At 36.5% G+C, this 16,263-nt stretch overlaps 1 protein-coding gene across 3 annotated transcripts in view; it reads right to left on the bottom strand.

The window, feature by feature from the left end:
- Positions 1-16,263, bottom strand: part of kalrna (kalirin RhoGEF kinase a) — a 130,741-nt gene that overhangs the window by 76,991 nt on the left and 37,487 nt on the right. The window contains exons 1-6 of one of the 3 annotated variants that reach the window (XM_057336702.1): positions 13,654-13,769; positions 10,129-10,203; positions 6,982-7,096; positions 3,584-3,776; positions 2,884-3,396; positions 985-1,107 (exon numbers count right to left, since the gene is read on the bottom strand). In XM_057336702.1, the coding sequence (XP_057192685.1) occupies positions 985-1,107; positions 2,884-3,396; positions 3,584-3,776; positions 6,982-7,096; positions 10,129-10,203; positions 13,654-13,762 (1,128 nt within the window). In that variant the 5' untranslated portion in view covers positions 13,763-13,769. Of the gene's footprint in view, positions 1-984; positions 1,108-2,883; positions 3,397-3,583; positions 3,777-6,981; positions 7,097-10,128; positions 10,204-13,653; positions 13,770-16,263 lie in introns of those variants that run through there. The other 2 variants (XM_057336704.1, XM_057336703.1) reach the window with 2 other exon arrangements.

Genomic DNA, 16,263 nt, shown 5'->3' with positions numbered 1-16,263 from the left:
AAATACATGTTTTTCATGTTTTTCTTGTAAATTTGCAGCCTTTTTCTGCACTTTGACACTTTTTTACTGTATTTCAAAAATGCAAAGTAGAAAAAATGGATAAATAATCGTAATTTCCCAGCAGCTGGGGCGGCAGTAAAATACTGTAAAATAACAGTTTTGTTAAATAAAATTGCATATTTTTCATGTTTTTCTTGTAAGTTTGCAGTCTTTACCGTAATTCAAAAATATGTTAAAAATCTGTGAAAAACTCTCAAATTTGTTTTTTTTTACATTGTAAAGGTCTTTGCACATACAGTCCGAAATTTTCGTATGCGTTTTTCATATTTGGCTCTTGTTTGTACGGTGTCTCTGAATTGTTATAAAAGGCCACTCAAAATGCTTGACGGATGCGAAAAACGCAGAAAATCGAACCCGGTCCGAATTTTTTTATGACGGACGAAAATATCGGAGGCAGTGTGTAAATGTGATTGACACAACGTGAGGTCATATTTCGAACTCAATGTGCAATGGGCTTTAGTGAAAAATCTGTAAAAAAATAACAGTAAAATTACACTTTTTACAGTGTTGTTTTTAAATAATGTACTCTAACGAATATGCACAAACAGAAATCACATAGGTCAAGATTTTCAAAAAATAATAAACAATATGAAACATGACATTATGCTTGAGAGCACCACACACTGCCATTGTAAAAACAAAAACCAGGACTAAACAAAGAAATAGTGGGTTTGAAAGAAACAAGCGTAACTAAATAAAGACTACATTTTCATTTTTGAGTGAACTATCCCTTTAAGTACAGTTTTAACAAACTAATTACGCTGGCAAACCATGCTTTCACATACAGATTGAACCATTTGACCGCTTGAGTTGCAAGTGAACTTAGAATGCTAAACAATGACATTAGATAACACGAGCAAGCAAATCGCTACAATCATTTGTATTAAAGAGTGAGAACATCAGAGATGACATAGATTGACGTACCATGGAGTTCATGGCGAAGTGGTTGTGCTGGGTCTGTAGCTCCACAGCGTGCTGGTAGCTCACACCGATCTCTGTGTGACTCTGGAGAAATAACTCTTTATTGTGACTGATCCAGTCAAACATCTACAATGACAAAGACATGACAACAGATTACATAAAACATTACATTTCATTACATAAAATCCTAAACTACTCCTTTAGGCTAAATACACATCACTGTGGTCATAGGATTGTAGTATGTTTGACGGCACACATTATTTACATTGTTTTAACAAGTGATAAGGAATTTGTTAAGATAAAAGTGTTCATACATGGAAACAAGTTTGGATAAACATCATTTTATTTAGTAGAACGACAGATTATTGTAAACATTCTTTAAACATCACAGTTTTCTATTACAACCTGTGACATCATCAAATACAAGCAATCGAGTATGTTTTACACATCAAAGCTTTAGAGAAACATGTACTGCGTAAATTAATTTATATTTTTTTAACCAATGAAAGTGCAACATAATGAATCATGAACAAATATGCAAATACCATTTGAGCCATTAAAATTAAATCATGTTTCACCACCTCCACTGAGTTATAAACAATTTATCTTTCAATACGAAATAAATGTCCTAAATAAATATTTAATTACAACTTCAAATGAATTGCACTTAATCAAGATAAGAGCTGCGAGACAGCATAATTGATCGTCTAGTTGACTGCGCGCATTTCTATTCCATTAAATGGAGGCTTTAATCTAATAGGCCTGATCTTGAGTCTAAAAGAAACTGGACAGAGGTATTAATGAACAGAATGACTGCTCGCCCTTTGACACGAGGAGGTCTGGCACAGTGACGGACAAGCGATTTTCAATCATGTTCACCCGTGACGAGTGAAAAGTTGCGCTGTAGCTAAAAATAAACTGCATTCTGAACGAAATGAAATTATCGGAACAAAGCACTTATGAGTGCTCAGCATCACACGGGCCCTGCGAGCGGCCCTCCGCCTTACGTTTGAAGATTTATCTCAGTAATCATGAAACGGAGTGCGGAGTTAATGTGAGGTCACCGTCTTAAAAAGAACAACGCATAAAACGTGCCAGCATCTTTATTGTTTTGTAATGCATGATACTCATTAAAGTTGTTACTATTAATAGGCGTCGTTATTTTTCATTGGTATTTGCTCAGGCAAGCAGCTCCACTACAATTACTTGTATTGAGGGTTACCGATTTCAATCTAGAAGATAACAAAATGGGTGAAAAATTTCAATCGACTTACAGTGAAGTTGGAGCCTGAGCCATACAGTATGTATATGATACTGATACCCAAAATATCATATAGACACCAATAACAGCTTAGAAACCACCTAAACATTATATTTAAGTTGGTTTTCTATTTCGAGTTCTTTTTTTATCCAATAATATCATAATTTCTGAACGAATTAGACATTTTTGCTGCTCAGTTTTATTAGTGGATCTGTTTTGGAGTCCATGAAAATTCTACATGATTAATCAGTTCTAATGAAAAGAATGTTTAAAGGGATAGTTCACCCAAAAATAAAATTCTGTCACGATTTCCTCACCCTCTTGTACTTTTCAAACCCGTGACTGTCTTTCTTCCGCAGAACACCAAAGAAGATATTTTGAAGAATGTTGTTAACTGGCCCCCATTGACTTACACTGGTTTTGTGGCCATACGATAGAAGTGAATGGGGTCCAGTGCTGTTCGGTTACCAACTTTCTTCGAAATATCTTCTTTTGTGTCCTGCGGAAGGGAGTAAGTCATAAAGGTTTGAAATGACAAGAGGCGGAGTAAATAATGACCCAATTTTCACTTTTAGGTGAACTATCAGTTTAAAGGTCATTTGCTGGTCAATTCAAACCAGGTGGAACCAGTGCTCACTCACCTTCTCTGCGTCCTGTTCAAACAGTCGGAGTTGGAAGCACTGGTCCAGCTTGAGTTTCCTCAGGTGCCACATCTGATGGAGGTGCTGTCTGGTGCTGTGTAGTTTATCCAGCAGACTGGCGATCTTTGGAACCACGCTCTGAAAGTCGGCACTTCCAGAGATACAGTTCCTCCCTGAGAAGCCATCACTGGAACGGATACACTGCAAAAGTCTCTGACCTTCATGGTCCAGCTCCTCCACAGGAGCCTTCATCACCTTCTTCTTCAGCTCAGTGTGCTCATCGATGAGCCTCCGAGAGCCCTCCACGTCCAACGGGAACTCCTTTTTAGCCAACGTCTCCTGCAAGTCTTCGAGACGTGAGAGGAGATGAACAGCGCTGGTCAGAAACTCTTCGAAAGCCACCCGGAGCTCGATCCATTCATCGTGGTTATACTCTAGAGAGCCCTCAAAGTCGTCTGTTAGCTGAGACGGGTCCACGAGTTTGGTCAAGCCCTCCACAGCCACCATGCTAGTCTGTCAGCGAGAGAGGAGAAACAGACATAATGATGGTCTGATGATGGATGAGTGAAGTGGGCCTGATAATTCAACATACTGCATGTTGATGATGTCAACCATAAAGGAAAGTTGTTATTGGAAGAACGATGAAAGGTGACTGACACACAAATGAGGCCACGATTCTGAACAGCTACTGAATTTATACCTCAAAGGTGAACTTGGCACTGCCAAAGTTCGTCTTCTGTTTCTGCCAGAAGTTGTCTGGTTTGATGATGAGAGCGACACAGATCTCAGCGGGGAAAGCTTCTTGTAGGGTTTTCAGTAACGGCTTAATCAGCTCCCACTTCGAACCACGCATATCAATAATCACAGTGAATCCCCTCTTACACACGTCCTCGCTGAAAGAGAGAGAGAGAGAGAGAGAGAGAACAAAGTAGTAACAAAGTACTGTGGCAATATCAAGGGACTCACATAATTATTTGCAATATTAACTGTATTATAATCGGTGTTGGGTGTAACTAGTTACTAAAATTACTTTTCCCTTGAAAATGTAAAGTAAGGGATTACTCTTAGTTTTTCTGTAATGTAATTACAGTCCTTCTGATGTAATTAAACAAAATACTGTTTGTAATATATGTGTGTGCAATACTGGAATTGACATCAAAATTCAAAGTCTAACATTAAAATCTGTGCTTTAATGTTTAATTCTCACATTTGTAATACTTTAGTCAGTTAATAATACTACTTTATGTAGTTTAATATTATTTATTTGAATGAATTAAAAGAGCCGTTTCATATCTATCGCTGAATCGCTTAACTAATCAAGGTTGATATAGGATATAGAAAGTAATTAGTAAGTTAGTAAGTAATTTTAAATACTTTTTGGAGAGAGTAATTTGTACAGTAATCTAATTACACTATTGAATATCTAATTAGTAACTAGTAATTAATTACTTTTTCAGAGAAACTTGCCCAACACTGATTATAATAGCAAGTGTTTTACATTTTTTTGTTTTTAGATTTTGAAAAGTGCTAAAGAAATCAATTTCATCTGATATAACTGGTATTTCGATATATTTACAATATGTAGTATTCCAATCTATATATAAAAAAATACAATTCTTTTACCATCAAAGTTGTGTAAAAAACAGTAATATATGTGACACAAATCTAAAACTAATAATAAGAATTTACTCTTATTATTTTGTACCGTCATAACAGTACAAACAGAAATTGTTTTAAATTAAACTTCTGTCACGATAATGAAATTAAGCAGATGTTAAAGCCACAAGGACAAACATTTAAATAAATGTAAATGCCAAAATACATGTTACTAGATACACAGTTAAAAACAAATAAATTAATTAAAATAAATACTACAACACAAAAAGTTGTGAAACTTTTTAGTTAAAACATATGACATTTCTATATAGACGTAAAGTGGGGGAAATATTTTCAAACATCATTTTCTGGTGCATTTACATGCTTGACTATGACTGCAATTTGTTGCAGTGTTTATTATTATTTTATTTCTTATTTTATCAAAGTTCTTGTATAATACATTATAATAATACAAGAACCCATCAGGGCAAACAGTGCTGCACATTTTAAAATATCACTGCATGAGAGCCACTTTGGCTCTTGAACTTTGGCTCTTGAATTTCCATATAAATGATATCTCTCAAAATCGCTCCATAAAAATGATAAGCATGATAAGGTCATGTTTAGACGTCTTTTGAGGAATTTCTGAAGGATTGTTCTTATGGAGTTAAGAAGAAACAACCCGGCTTCTCCTTCTGCCTGGTGCTTTTGAAGTAGCGCACAGAGATTGAGGGATAAAAATAACTAAGCCAGTGCTTCAATAACCACAACATTAATAACACCCAGATCTCTGTACGCCTTACAGTAAGAGGGAAGTAAAGATCACAGAGAGTCTGTGTGATTAAAAACGACATAATGGCACATAAAAGCCTCTCTCATTTCCTGCCATTCTGAGGTCTGAGTGGGAAAGCAGTCAAAAACAATAGCAGTTAAATCGAATAGACTGCTCTTTTGATTGGACGAGTTACTGCCAAACGTACACTTTCAACGTTGAGTAATTTAATAGCAAATTAAAATGATACATGTCAATACTAATCACTGCTTACATCACATACAGGTTAACTCAAGAACAACAACAAAAAATTTGAAAATGTGTAGATGACACATAATGTGTCTGTTTTGTGATTTTTTTTAATCTAACAAGTTTCTTTGTAGATTTTTTTTGCACCAATAGCCAAGTGATCAATGCATGTCGAAAGGCATTTCAGGCGACCGGAGTCCGATAGATTTAACAAGACAAAAACGAAACAACAAAATGAAACGAAACGAAATCATAAAATAAAATAAGATGATAAGACGAGACGAGACAAGACAAAGAAAATAATCAAATGAAATAACATAAAATTAAACAATAAAATTAAAATAATAATGTAAATAATAATAATAAATAATAACATAAAAAAGTAATTAAATACTTAATTACATAAAAGTACAATTAAATACAATTTCTAATAGTTACAATTTTTTTCAAATAGCATTATAACCTGTCAGCTGTTTACAAAACCATTTCAAAATTATTTTATATATTGTGTTTTGGTTAATAGTAATTTAATGACGTTCTATTGGTTCCCATTTGCCAAATAACATCCCACCAATAGAACCCAACAAATCACCAACAGAGACCCATAGAGACCATTATAATTTCCTTTAAAAAACCCTTACAACTCCCATAACAACCATTAAATCCAACAGAATTTCTGTAATGGTTTCTGTAGCATTTTGGTTGTTGTTGACTTGGCAAGATAAAAACCTTCATGTGAGTCCAAGATTCATATGGCATCATACGGATATGTAAAAGCTGTTACGTGTCACCAGCACAGTATCATGTGTGCCAGTACATGAATCATCGCCTGACGGAGGATTAGCATGCTGACTCAATACCATCAATTCTCCCTCGCCACCAAACCAGCAGCGTACACGGCTCTAAACCGATCGGACACTGATGATGCAAGCTCAGCGTCAGCGTGGAAATCAAAGAGGGTCCGGTTGTTTGTCTAGCGTGATGTTTAGACATCCATAATGAACATACTGTATATGACTTGCTCTTCTTGCTAACGAGGATATCTCATGGTTGACAAAACGGAAAAGCTCAGTTCATTCAAAGCTTGGAGAAAAACCCTTTCAAACAGACTTTCATTAACCACATGACGTCATAAACTAACTAATACATTTGAACGAAGCAGCAATACTGAGTGAAGTTTGAGGCTGGTTTGTGTTCAAAAGCCGCTGATCGGGACAGAAGCTCAAAGGCCTCTGGGCACAGCGACACATCAAAACGCTGCTTCAATGATGATAAATCACAGACAGCGAGGAAGCATTAAAGAAAGCCTCTCCCCTTTTCTTTCTCTCTTTTGCCTATAGTTTCATTTTCTCTGTCACCTAATTAAGTGAAAATCTTTGCTCTCAATGGAAATGGCAGCAAAAATGTCTCCAGCAACCACGGATTTGGGATTTATATTTATACCCTTTGAAAGTAAGTCCATGTATTAACATTAGGCTGACCTGGGCACAGTGGACAGGTATGTGACGAGCCGTCTCAGGTCCTCCTGTTTTATTCGGTCATGGTTACTCCGAGCGGGGAAGGTCAAGATGGGACCGCCTCTTTTATCACGACCTCCTGCAAAACGAGAACAACCCAGAGAACAAGAAGTGTTCCACATAAGTGTGCTAAAAAGAAAACAGACAGATTCAGTATCTTGTGTCAGCATCATAGATCCACAGTCTTATGCTGTACATACAAAGTTACAGTCAATTTAGGCCTGAATGAGGCTTAGAAGGTAGTGTAATGTCTTTGGGAAGTACCCACTCAAGTTCGGTATCAATGTAAAGCTTAGAATTTCAGCTTTCGGGTTCATCTACTCTGCACAACACCATTACAGCGGTAAGCCAATAGAGAGTGTTAAAACAAACCTGTTTCCTCTCAGCAACGGCCTGCTCTGATGGACAACTTTAAAGGAGTAGTTCACCTTCAAAATGAAAATTCTGTCATCATTTACACGCCCTCTTGTCATTTCAAACCTGTATGACTTTCCTTCTTCCGCAGTACACAAAAGAAGATATTTTGAAGAATGTCGTTAGCCCCCCATTCACTTGCATTGGTTTTGTGTCCATAAAATAAAAGTGAATGGGGGGCTGTGCTGTTCTGTTAGCGACATTTTTCAAAATATCTTCTTTTGTGTTCTGCAGAAGAAATCAAGTCATACAGGTTTGAAATGACAAGAGGGCGAGTTAATGATGACAGAATTTTCATTTTGAAGGTGAACGGCGATTTCCTCAACATTTTAATTACTTTGTATCTTGATAGATCGTAGGATCTAAATATCTTAAAAGCAACCTGTTTGTGTGTGTGTGTATTTCCTAAAGATGATGAAATTCTGACTTGAGAGTACAGACATACCTTTATTTTGATATACATTTACTTTATTAGTTATAGATCATATTCACTTCTTTGTTATATTCTACATTCTGGTGGATGCTGCATTTGTGTCGTCTTCACAAGTAGATATGAGTTTGCAGTGGTCTCATTCTCAAGGTTCATTATAACGTCACAAGCAGTGTTGGGTAAGTTACTCTGAAAAAGTAATGAATTACTAGTTACTAATTACACATTCGATAATGTAATTAGATTACTGTACAAGTTACTCTCTTCAAAAAGTATTTAATTACTTATTACTAATTACTTTCTATATCCTACATCAACCTTGATGAGTTAAGTGATTCAAGGATAGACATGAAACGGCTCTTTTTATTCATTCAAATAAATAATATAAAACTACATAAAGTAGTATTATTAATTACAAATGTGAGAAGTATGCATTAAAGCACGGATTTTAAAGTTAGACTTTGAATTTTGATGTCAATTCTTCTTCTGCACACACACATATTACACAAAGTATTTAGCTCAATTACATCAGAAGTAACTGTAATTAAATTACAGAAAAAATAAGAGTAATCCCTTACTTTACTTTTTCAAGGGAAAAGTAATTTAATTACAGTAACTAATTACTTAGTAACTAGTTACACCCAACACTGGTCACAAGACAATGTTGTGAAGCAGTAATTTCCCACTATCTCTGTTGGTATAATAACACCTGCTCAATGTTAGAATGGGCATCTGAATATGATTTTCTCTTTACAATAAACTTTGCTCATTTTATTATAACATCACTTCGTCTCCTGCCTGCTGTTAGATCTATCAGTTTTGGGCGTATGAACAAGATGGAACAACACTACTGTATCATTTTGGATCAATAACAAGATAGCAGAATCTGTCAGATCTAACAATCTCAACCAAATATGGTCCTATCCTAACAAACCATACATCAACGGAAAGCTTATTTATTTATTCAGCTCGGATGGTGTATAAATCTCAATTTAAAAAAAGACCCTTATGACTGTTTTTGTGGTCCAGGGTCACATATGTGAAAGGACCTGAATGATCATCAGATCATGTGGCTTGTTAAAGTGCTATCATAAGATTAAAATAGGAAGTTAACAATTAAAATTCAAAAGATTTGCATAAGAAAGTCAACAAGTTAAGTCCATGAACTTTGACCTGATCAGAATGACAACTTGTGTAAAAACCAAACAAATAAGCTGTAATTTTGGTTTCATATCACTTGAAAATACAATAATAGAACCTTTTCCCGCAGTCTTCACTAGTTTTTTGCTAGAATAAAAAAGACATTATTTTGGTTGTAGTCATTCCCAGTCTATTGTTATTCTATATTTCATTTTTCTCTCCCCAGGCCACCACGGAAAGATAGCAGTTAGCAATTTAATATATATTTCTGAAGGATATCTGGAAGATCCAGCCAAACCAGTCTGATTTCAATATGTACTTCTGATTTTGTCTGAAGATTTTTGCTCTAAGATGGTTTTGTGGTTGACAAGCTGAAGTACCAACTAGTGAGGATCTTGCTCAGCTAACAGATCATCCTGGAGAATCCAAAAATCTCTTCTTCGCCAGACTGACCATTTTAGAGAACATGACCAGGTTTTCCTACAAGGAACCTTGACCGAAGTAGTCCATACAAGGCAGTCATACTGAGCCCCGCACATGTCATGCAAAAAAAGAAAAAAGTATACCACGGCAACAAATAAGAATTCATTCCCAAGATTTATTAATAATTGACCATGTTTTGCTAGTTCATTTCCACAATTTATTAAAAAAATTATTTCTTCATTTTAAGTTAATTGTGCCCACATTTTCCCTATGTGTGTTTTAATCGTTCCATCATTTCAGGCGACCCATGCTCATGTTTTAATTCATTGCCTCGTTTTAGATGAATCAAATTTCTTCATTGATTTTATTAATCCAGCTTCCTCTTTGTGAACAAGCTCCGCAGTCCAGTCGTAACTGTTTTATGCTCATGATTTGTAAGTCAATAAACATCGTCAAGTTTTCTCTGACCATAACATCAACATCTTTTATTACTAAACATAGAGGACTTTGTTACATTGTGGGCATGAACTGATAAAAGTGAGCATGATTTACCCAAAACAAGGGAACGAATTAGCAAAACGTGCTCACGTGTAGCATTGCTTTTCTAAACTGCTACATTCAGAGTTTGTGAGTTACTTTACAGTATGTCTTACTTTTAGTCTACTTGTCAAACACTGAGAGCATCTCATAGATCTCATACTCACCTGATACAAATGCTATTTTCTCCCTCAGCACAAGAAGGACATCAGACGCTTTAATGCATTCGCTTCTGAAAGACCCTGAGAATGAAAAATGGAGAAAAACAGAGATGTCTTCAAATGCTTTTATCTGTAACCTCATCATCATACAGTACATTCCCTCACATTCCACATCTGATGGACTAGTTCACCCAAAAAATGGTCTCCATTGATTTATCATAGTAGGAATAAAAATTACTGTCAATGGGGACCATTTTTGGGATGAACTATTCCTTTAAACATGAAACTCCTGTTATATGGAATATCCCTCAAATATAATCTTTCAGATATGCAGATCTCCGTAGGAAAGATCACCGCTGAGATCATCTCAAATAATATGGATGGATGGATGGATGGAAGAAACACTCAGGACAACTTTGAGAACTGACTCCATTAGTTCTCTTGAATTATGAAAGAGAACCCTCAAAACCATCAAATCTTACCCACGGCCTTCAGTAAACACTCATCTGATCTTTTCTGTCTTGTACTCAACTATCTACCTCTGTTTATCATGATGTCATATAAATTCCTCTGGCTGTCTCTTTCTCTCTCTCTCTCTCAGGACTAAGCTGACTTCATGAAGCGGAGAGAGACAGGGATGAGGAGAAGACTCATAAACACTCTTCTACAGGATTAGCGTCTGGACCGCTACGTTCGAGCCGAGGTCTCCCTCAGGAGCTTCACAGAAGTGAATCAATGCTGCTGAGCCTTCATATTAAACACCAGCTCTGCTAATGAACAACTGCATGAGAGCGTAAGGGCCGCGGTAATGAAGAAGCTGCTTCAGCACGATGAGAGACATCTGGCTAAAGCGGGACGTAAATTAGCAGATAATTACAATCTAACAGGGGTGAAATAGTTTTAACAATTACACTGTGTGCTCTGAATGTATTATTACATTATGCTATTACATGACCATCTATAGTATGGTATACTATACTACACTCAAGATATTGTACTTCTTCCTGAATACCTGTCTACAAATACACTATATTAGTATATAGTCCAATGACGGTGAGCCAGGAGAAATAATGGAAAACTAAATGAGGAAATAAAGACACACAGAAGACAGGGATTTGGATTGGGTTACAAAAAGACTGAAGCTCAGACAGTTCTGGTCTGCAGCCCCGTTACAGTAATACGAGAGAAAGCATCACATCAAAGAACGCCCCGTCTGTCTCACTTGAAAGACCTGCATTAGTGCTCAACTTGTCTGTCCTCCATAAGGGAGGCTGGAGAATTTATAAAGGGTAGAGGGGAAGTGCACTTGACTGTACCTCCTCCCTCCCAGATTCTCAAAACATTAACATTTCATCCATCCAGCTATAGAAAGTATAAAAGCAGCCCATCAGTGTTTTGAATAACATGAATAGTCTCTGTTGCATGCTTTTCCAGCTTGCTCTTTCACATTTATCACCTCATTAAAATGTAAATGAAGCTGTCAGCGACTGTATAGCGTCTTTATTTCCTTTCACATAAAGCTGTCATTTTTACATTTTTTGCGATTTAAGGACCTTTTTAATCCATATTTTGATGAAAAATGCAAAATACATTTGTTCAAGAAGTATGTATAGGAGTAATAGAGGATTCAACTGTCTCATGGCTCAGAATAGGTAAAAAATGGCATTAGATGCAAAACAAAAGTGGAACAGTGGAAAAAAGTGGATCTTTGAATACGGCCCCATTTTCATTCGTTTAACAGAAAGCTTCGTTTTATTCTTCAGTTAGAGACACCTGGCGGTACTGAATGGATGTTAGTAGGATTTATCAAACATTTACTGTGATTGGAGCTATCAGCATCTTAAAATATATTGATGGGTGTTTATAAAAGAGAGAGAGAAAGAAATAGAGAGATGGAGAGTGGGGGGGGGGGGAGGTTGAGGAAATGATGCTGAGAAATGTACAGGTCATAATTACAATACGCTTTTGAAAAAGTATTTATTTTCTAAAACAAATATCACTGTTATTAAACAGCATACTGTAGATGATCAACCAGGGAGGGTGGTTGTTAGGGTATTGTGAGCGGTTGTTAGGGTGTTGCTAAGCTGTTGCTATAGTGTACTGGGTGGTTACCAAGGCTTTGCGGAATCCGCAGAAAACTGATGAAAAGTGTCATTAATACATGCTAAATTCACCATGAGAACATGCTCTTTCATTTTGCTTCAATCCATAACGCTATAATCAATAAAATGTCTGAGTTTATATATACAGTATATTTAAAAATATACTGTAAATATATGGTAGTGACATGCACATTTTCTGTTGGTTCAGTTTAATTCAGAGTACCAATTTGATGTGGTGTAACAGTTTCTTTGCCCAATCAATCACAAAGGTTCTCTTAACGGCATTATTGGGACTTTATTTTGGGGAAATTATAATAGAATATAGGCTAAAATAAAAGTAGTGACTATACGCTCAGGTTTTTTTCTTTAATGTGTCTACTGAACCAGTTAAAATTTAATCACATTCTAATTAAACATATTGTTTACCCAGTTGTTATGATTTAATTCATGCTCAAAACCTTCAGGATTTTTTGTTGTTGTAAAAAATGTATTAGTAATATTTTAAGTTTCCATAATCTCAGCTCTTTTTAACATTTAAAACTATTTCACAAACTTCCGCACATTTTTCCCAAACATTTAGCGCAGAATTAACAAAAAAACTCTGCATAGTATTTTTCACCAGGGCCAGATGGACTAAGAAAGTCATTTTTTTGCAGTGTAGAGTTAACTTCATATATTCAAGTTTAGCTATGAATAATAGTAATAATGATGCAATTATTACATTGCATTAGCAAACACCACAAACTATCTACTAGTCTTACTTGCGCCCAAATTAAATCAGGTAGAACATACCCTCAGGCACACAGAGAGATGAGAGAGAGAGACAAACACTTGGGTGGCTTTCACACTTGAAGTTTAGTTCGGAACGGGAAACGGTTTGCATGAAAAATCACTAAGCCTCATGGAAGTCACGCAAGCCCCACATGCAAAAGAATAGCGCTGTCTATAAAGTGGGATGAAGAATGGATATCACGTTGTTAATTACAAGCCGAGAGAGGAATCAATGTGCCACCAGGACCACCAATATGACCCGCAGCCACCAAGCCTATTACTAATGCCCTGAAACACACACACAACACACACACTCAACACACAATACACAAACACACCAACATGAAGAAACCAGCCCATCAAGCAGGTAACATTCGGATTTATGAAATGTTTCTTTTACATTAGCAATAAGGTACGAGAGGCTGTGCTTTATTGCGAATAAATCACAGCTGAGTGTGAGGTATTCACAAATAAAGTACAGCTATTGACCAATCAGAATCAAGGACTGGAACAACAGTTTTATAAATCTTCACTGTAGGAAATATAAGAAACGACAAAGGCATACACACAAAATACGCTCCACCAAAACTCATACATGTCACACATGAACCATTAGACACAGACAGACAGGAGTGTGTGATCTGATCTGTATAAATACCTGTCTCTCTTCTGCTGATGAGATAGGAAGACAGCATTCCACGCCTGTATGTCCATATAGTGAATGATGAATCTAATACAAACAACTCCTCACTAAGATATACAAACATGCCTACATGCCAAGCTCTACAGAACAGTCTATCGCTCCTAGCCCAACCAGTGGGTAATTATTACCGTCCAATCAGGAGCTTGTAGGATATTGACAAGAGAGTACAAAGATTATGGGTGGAAGAATGCCATGAGCCTGTGTGTGTGTGTATGTGAGATAACAGATGGATAGAAATTGATCAGTGACTGGAATTGCAACAGTGCATTATAACACACACACACACAACACATGATTTACAGTTTTGTCCAATTTAAGTCTGTTTAAATTTACAGGAAAAAAGTATTTCTGTAAAAAGTATTTCTGAAATACGATCAAAAACGGTCAAATTACAGAAAAAGACATCAAATTTACAAGAAAAACAGGAAAAGTGTAATTTTGCAGAAAAAAACTGTTTATTTTACAGTATATTTCTGGCCAGAAAATGTCTGTTCTTTGACAGGATTTTTTTACATTCTACTTTTGAAATACGTTCAAAAACCGTCAAATTACAGAAAAATACCCCAATTCCAAGAAAAACAGGGGGAAAGTGTAATTTTACAGGAATTTTTTACATTCTACTTTTGAAATACGTTCAAAAACCGTCAAATTACAGAAAAATACCCCAATTCCAAGAAAAACAGGGGGAAAGTGTAATTTTACAGGAATTTTTTACAGTCTACTTTTGAAATACAGTCAAAAACCATCAAATTACACAAAAAACACAGCAAATTGCCAAAAAAAAAAAACACTGGGGAAAAGTCTAATTTTACAGGATTGTTTTGCCCCAGCTGTTTTTTACAGGGTTTTTTACAGTGAGTGTACTTTATGTTTCGGCTAGACACTAATGTGTGTGTTTGTGTGTGTAAAATTCAGAGCTCCCCCAGAGCTAAAAAGACAAAAGACACCACGCTACTGGCTATCCCATAATTCCCAACACACAGAGCGCTACAAGCCGTTCCACACAATTTAGACTGAACAAGGACAAACACACACCAGTTACCGTCCTCCGTTCATGCCAGGAAACACACACACATACACTACACACATGCGCACAAGAATCGCTGTTAATTACTTATTAATTCAAAGAAAAAGATGTCTGATCTGATTTCATTATGTGAGGTGAAAAAAGCTTTTATGACCATGAGCAGACAATTTATACAGTAAATGACATAACCACATTCTGAGCTTCGAAACAAAGCGATAACTGAGAGTCTGTTAGCAATTACGCGAAAGAGAGAAAGAGAAATCCATATGTTCTTCATTAATCACCCCAGTGGATTGTCCCCATCCCAACATCTCCAGTTGTATCTCTTCTTCTCTGTTTTCTTCTGTTCTGTTTTTCAACACCCTGATTTCCTCTCTGCAAGCATTTCAGATTCATGGCTAAAGTAAAGAACACTTGATGTTTGTGATTTAGATCACCCAGGACGGATCTTAAAATGCAGTCAAAGGGATGCCCGTGCATGCTTTAATTCTGATGTAGTTGTGTGGGAATCTGGATTGTCTCGCTCAAGAGAAGAAAGCGGAAACAGGAATTATACTCGAAAAAATCAAATAGTTTACCGCAGCTGTTGCGCCAAAAACTCCAAACAAGACATCTGATATTCCCCACAGCTCTCTAAATGGAATCATGGGTACGGTGACCTCACATCTTACAGTATCTGCTTCCGTACCACTTACAAACTGTATTGTGGTGGTGCCAGTGTACAGTGATGGCATCAGATGTACCACAAATAAACATTACGCTACATGGTATTTTAAAGGTATACTACGGTATGTTCTGTACTACGGTACTGAAATTCACCACAGAACTACCACACAATGTAGACAGAAATGAAACGAAACAGTCCAGGAATAATTGGAGGTTTTTTTTACCTCCTGTCCTGTTTCAGTAACGCTCTGAATCTATTGGGATTCCTCTAGAGACGTTGTAGCTTCACGAATCGCTCTGTCACTATAGCGGATGGAATTCTCTGCTAATGTTGGATTTCTCCTCATTAGCTTTTCCTGCGGCTACCTGTGGGAACCTGATATCCCAATTGGGAAACAGACAGACGGGGAAGGCTTGTTATCCGCAGAGCTACTGTCACTAGTCATTACTGCTCCCCATTTCTAAAGTTTCATACACACACGCTAAAGTACTCAAAATCACTGCCAATGCACGACATTCAGACTGTGGCCATTATCCATAGTCTATATCTATTTACCAAAAGAGTTCAACAGAAAAATGCTGACTGATTTCAACTGAATATGAGACAAACTGTGTGTCAACTGTATTTTTCTCCATCACCTTTGTAAATTGCTGGCATTTGTTCGTGTGGCAGATAATGAGGGAGCATACAGGAGATGATTCATAGGAACTGGAGATAATGAAGATAGACTGCTCTACCACGCAGCTCTTAATAAGGTCTGAAGCATATCTCTAAACCCAGAGAGCCACTCTAAAAAGCATATTCATGGGCTCACACCCAACATACAGGCTGTTTAGGCAGTAGAACGCAAATTATCATGAAGCATAACATG

Source organism: Triplophysa rosa, linkage group LG6 (genome assembly GCF_024868665.1).
Source record: "Triplophysa rosa linkage group LG6, Trosa_1v2, whole genome shotgun sequence".
Classification (NCBI taxonomy): Eukaryota; Metazoa; Chordata; class Actinopteri; order Cypriniformes; family Nemacheilidae; genus Triplophysa; species Triplophysa rosa.
This window is presented reverse-complemented; position numbering and strand designations above follow the sequence as displayed.